The sequence below is a fragment of the Solanum lycopersicum genome, chromosome 3 (assembly GCF_036512215.1).
Source record: "Solanum lycopersicum chromosome 3, SLM_r2.1".
Taxonomy (NCBI): domain Eukaryota; kingdom Viridiplantae; phylum Streptophyta; class Magnoliopsida; order Solanales; family Solanaceae; genus Solanum; species Solanum lycopersicum.
The window spans coordinates 49993511-49998917 of NC_090802.1; the positions used below are offsets into that span (position 1 = coordinate 49993511).

The 5407-nt window shown below is 30.5% G+C and overlaps 1 protein-coding gene across 1 annotated transcript; it reads left to right on the plus strand.

The window, feature by feature from the left end:
- The first annotated feature begins 366 nt into the window (after positions 1 to 366).
- Positions 367 to 5197, plus strand: LOC101252063 (wax ester synthase/diacylglycerol acyltransferase 11-like). Its single transcript, XM_004235058.5, has 7 exons — positions 367 to 800; positions 1205 to 1777; positions 1968 to 2034; positions 2375 to 2481; positions 3105 to 3314; positions 3710 to 3847; positions 4022 to 5197. Exons 1-7 carry the CDS (start codon positions 549 to 551, stop codon positions 4175 to 4177), a joined length of 1503 nt encoding a protein of 500 aa, XP_004235106.2. The 5' UTR covers positions 367 to 548; the 3' UTR covers positions 4178 to 5197.
- The last annotated feature ends 210 nt before the right edge of the window (positions 5198 to 5407 follow it).

Consider the following 5407-nt stretch of genomic DNA (forward strand, 5'->3'; position numbering starts at 1 on the left):
TCCAACTTTAAATATATATCCTTTAAATGTATAATTTAACATATATATACAACGTAATTTTCCAACAAAGAGTGTCTGATTGGACATCCTGGGGTGGCTACGCCACCGTGCTAGTGGTGTTAATGATTTGTGAAATGTATTAAATATTGAATACAATATTTAATAAAATAGACATAAAAGGGTAAACTACATCTTGAACTTTTAAACTAGACAATTACCCTTTGATAATTTTTTTAATATAATGAACAAAAACAAAAATAGACGGATAAAGTAATTAACCGTCCGAATCAGAAGTCTCTAGTATGCCCATTTATTCCTACTTCCTAACCAGCATCGTCTTTAATACATGCAATAAGTTGTATGGTCCACATCGACTATTTTTTGTTAAAGGTGCTCCATTTTCATGTATAGGCTGACATTATCATTTTTATATATGTATATCAGTATATATTTATGTATATACCAATACAAAAAAAAAAGTATGATCCTTTAGTTTCACATACAAAAGCTAATTTAGCCATTTCAATTTTCTATAGACCAACAAATCAATGGGGAGCCTTGGTCTTAAACCTATAAACACTAATGGCCAGAAAAATAGCACGGTGGTCGTAATAGAGCCAGAACAAGAACAAGAACAAGAACAAGAACCAGCAAGTCCAGCTACGCGATTGTTCCATACAAAAAACCTAAATTGTCACATTATTGCTATCTTAGGTTGCACTACAAAGATCAACCCCGATGTCATCAAGAAAGGACTCGAATCTACTCTACTCAATCACCCTCGCTTCTCTAGTATACCGGTACGTAGACAAGTTAGTTTATTCAGTTTAACTTTTATATATTGACATGCACGTCCAAAAAACAAAGAATTCAACAAGTTATATATAGGGATTAAAAAAAAAGGTTTACCTATATATATGCAATATGTTTGATTTCCACTTGACCATATATAACATGTATGGAGCGAGCATGAAAAGTACTAGTTCGTCAAAACACAGTAACTTTTATATAGTTGTTGAGAAGAAATCCACTATACATCTATGTATATTATATATAATATAAGCATCAGAACTAACTAACTTTAAATTTTAGATTTGCTTCTGGACTCTGGTCAGAAGAAATTGTTATTATTGTTATATATAAAAGTTTATTCATACTTCCTTTGCTTGTATATATTACCATTTTGCTTTGTTTGAAAAAAAAGGTGGTGGATGAAAAGAAAGGTGTAAGAAATTGGAAGAAAACAAAGGTAAATGTGGAAGAACATATAGTATGTCCGGATTTGGATCCGGACATGGATTCTCCAGACGAATATCTGGAGAATTATACGTCGAATTTAACAACAATACCTTTAGACATGACAAAGCCACTTTGGGAAGTTCACATATTAAACATCAAAACTTCTGAGGCAAATGCTATTGGGATTTTGAAATTGCACCATTCAATTGGTGATGGAATGTCAATTGTATCTTTGATTTTGGCGTGTACTCGAAAAGCTTCGGATCCAGAAGCATTGCCTACTTTACCTTCAAGTACAAAGAAGGAGAAAAATGATGTTGGATTGTTAAGGAGGTTTTGTTACTATGTTTGGTTTTTGTGTATGGCGTTTTGGTATACTATTGTGGATGTTGTTTTGTTTTTGGCAACTATTTTGTTTCTTAAGGATACTGAGACACCAATGAAAGGAGGAGTTGGCGTTGAGCATAGTCCTAAGAGACTTGTGCACACAACTGTTAGTCTTGATGACATGAAAATAGTCAAGAATGCCTTGAACTTGGTACGTGCACTTCTGCTTCATTTTACGTGACACTGTTATATTCACCTACTTAACATTTATTTTTTTAGAAAAATTATAGTTTCCATTGCTTTTGTATAGGCTTAGTTTGGATTTGGATATGGATTTTTCCTTTTAACAACATATTATAATGTTTTTTTGCAACTTATTTATTGCTTAAATTATGTTATAGACAATTAATGATGTAGTGATGGGCATGGCACAAGCTGGTTTCTCAAGATATCTCAATAGAAGATATGGTCAGTCTGTTTTTCCATTACTACATAATTAATTACACCTTATTCTTCTCTGTCTAAGCTATTGGTCAAACTATAACTGTACCTATTCTACCTCTATATATTTACATTTATGTGATCATGCTTATTTTTAATTATTACCGTATTGTTTTACATCTATTTTTAGTAAGCACGATGACTAAAATGGGCCAGAGAGGTCCTCTCTTTCTTACTTTAGTACTCCCTCTTCATATGTTTAATTACCCAAAATTATGCATTAACTACAATTTTAATTAGACTAATTACTTGTTCAATTTGTATTTTTAGATTTTTACTACGAATAAAAAATTTGGTGTGTGTTCAGGTAACAAGAATGGAGGAAAAGGAAGCAACAAGACAAATAATTTGCCTAAGAACATTCGTCTAAGAGGATCTATTGTTTTTAACATCAGACCTTCTACTGGAATTAAAGTAACAACAATCCCTTTATATTAATATATACTATCTCTGTTTTAATTAACGTTTCTTACTTTCTTTTAGTTTTTCTGACATCTAGTAAGTTTTTAATTGCAATATTGTTAAAGAATGACAAAAGTCTCACATCGGTGATTAATGAGATGAGTGGACTCTTTATAAGGCTTGGGCAATCCTTCTCCCTTTGAGCTAGCTTTTGGAGTGTGAGTTAGGCCTAAGACCTAATTTCACATGATATCAGAGCAGAGCCGGCGTGAGGTGGGGTGTTAAAAAATGACAAAAGTCCCACATCGATGATTAATGAGATGGGTGGACTCTTTATAAGGCTTAGACAATCCTCCTCCCTTAGCTTTTGGGGTGTGAGTTAGGCCTAAGACCTAATTTCACAAATATTCTCATTATTGTACAAATCTTTAATATCGATGCAGTAATCGTGTCAGAATTTTGAAAGTGTTGTGTCATATTTCTATCAATATTTTTGGATAGTATAAGCGATATATGGAGATCTCATGACATATTTATCTTATATCACATGATTTAAGGATGTTTTTAGTACGTATAATATACACATTTTTAATTAAGTTGATATTTTATTAAAAATGTATTTTTAATGTATGCAGGCTCTAGCAGAGATGATGGAGAAAAAATCAAAGGCAAGATGGGGCAATAAAATAGGATACGTGTTGACCCGATTACCCATAAGTTTACCCGATGACCCGTTGGATTATATCCGACAAGCCAAAAATATTATCGATAGAAAAAAACTCTCTCTTGAATCGAGATTCTCTTTTACCGCTGCTAAGTTAACCCAAGATATATTCGGATCCAAGGTAAATGTTTTTTTAAATTTATCTACTAGAGTTTATGACATTATGTACATAAAACTTATGATATTAAATGTGTTAAAATATTTATACGATTAAATAAAATATCATTAATAGTATTTTAACAAGTTATATTCTTCACAAATTTATAGAGAAATTATTCGGTTAAATTGACGTGGGATGCTTCTACAAGGGAGTTTTGCTTCAAAGGCTATGAATCTGGACGAGCGAGTTGATTAGTGAGGATATACGTGTTCGTTTTAAAAAACATAATAGAAATGAAAAATATAGATTAAAACGTAGAGATTTATCCTGAAATATCATATCTTTATCGTAGTCGAATTTAATATTTTTTTTTATTGTAACTTCCAAATAAAATCTTATTATTGTTATTATGAAAGGTGGCATCAAAGGTGACAAGGAGAGTTCTATCGAGCACGACGGTTTTAATATCAAACGTGGTTGGGCCTCAAGAAGAGATCACATTTTATGGCCATAAATTAGCTTATGTTGCTCCTACAACTTTTGGACTCCCATATGTTAGTATATATAGAGTCATCATTAACTTTCATAAATTTAGTTTTTCAAACTTTTGAAATCATATTTGAAGAGTTGATCTAATGAGTTAGTTTGATCAAGCTTTAATCAACAAAATAATATTTTTTGAGTCTTCAATTTGTGTGATATTATTTATGAATTTGGTGTGGTTGCAGGCTGTGACAATACATTTCCAGAGTTACTGTAACAAAATGACAATATCAATGGCAGTAGACTCACAAGTGATTCAAGATCCATATCAGTTATGTGATGACCTACGGGACTCACTTCGAATGTTTAAAGAGGCTGTCACTAAACAAGACATGGTATAAACCTAGTCTTTGGGGACGAGATGAAGTAGATAAAGATATTTTCCGAATTGAAATATTTCATGCAATTATATTTCATTTTATTTTTATGATAGAAGTTAAATCAATTCTAAATTTTATGTCAAGATATTTCATGGATTCATTTTCAACTTCACACAATGGGCACTTGAAATCATCAATGGCTTTCCATTTTGACGGTCTATAATATTGTTTCATGGGTAACCTATTGTTATGGACAGGAAGAACATAAAGCGTCGTTCGTGTTTTTGAGTTATATCGCAAAATATCAATTTTATTCTTAACAAAAATGTTGTATAATTTACATGTAGGTTAGGCTTGATGGTAATTTTATGAGTTCGGAGCTTAAAGAGTACAAAATATTAACAAAAATTTCAAAAAGGTATATAAAATTTTATATAACCAAAACGGTAAAATCGCTGGAACAACAGCGATTTACTCCACCGGAAAAAGTAAAATTGCTACCACTGCAGTGATTTTGCAAAATGTGATTTTTTTTTAAAAAAAAATTGAAATCGCTTTCTAGGCAGCGATTTTCAATTTTTTGTAAAAAAAATATCATTATTTAAATTAATCTTATTATTAGATTTATCCGGAAATATTGATCCACCACATAACCATAATAAATATAATCTAAATCTTTGTTGCACTTCATGCTCAGTTGAAGCTAGGTCTCTCTTCTTTTATGCTACCATTCCAAATTCCTTCGGAACGATGATGAACTTGAATTTTTAATACATCATGCTCTACTGGACCAGGATGTACGTATACATTTGACGGATGCATATTTATACATAAAAAAATAAAAAGAAATATTAACATTAATATAAATTTCAAAAGATTGAATATAACAATAATATCATATAAAATTATTAATTAATTAAATAAATTAAAAATAAAATAAATTCAAACTCACCTCATAAATCAAATGCTTTTAGAAACTTTAGAAAACTAAAAAAATAGAAAGGCTTTAAAGAATGTTGGAAAATTGAAAAATTACAAGACAATTTGAATGAGCAATTCAATCAATTTATAACAAAGTAAACATTTTGAGTTGACACTATTTGCACGTGAATTCTATTCAATCAATTTATAATAAAACAAAAACTACACTATTTGCATGTGAGTTACAATTTAATCAATTCATAACAAAATAAAAATTACACTATTTACATGTGAATTACAATTCAGTCAATTTGTAACAAAATAAATTAC

What these genes read in the sequence shown, in the direction of transcription:
- LOC101252063 (XM_004235058.5), top strand. Translation starts at nt 549, where the DNA reads ATGGGGAGCCTTGGTCTTAAACCTATAAACACTAATGGCCAGAAAAAT. An exon ending in CTCGCTTCTCTAGTATACCG is followed by an intron (nt 801 to 1,204) that starts GTACGTAGACAA and finishes TTGAAAAAAAAG; the next exon opens with GTGGTGGATGAAAAGAAAGG. An exon ending in AAGATATATTCGGATCCAAG is followed by an intron (nt 3,315 to 3,709) that starts GTAAATGTTTTT and finishes TTATTATGAAAG; the next exon opens with GTGGCATCAAAGGTGACAAG.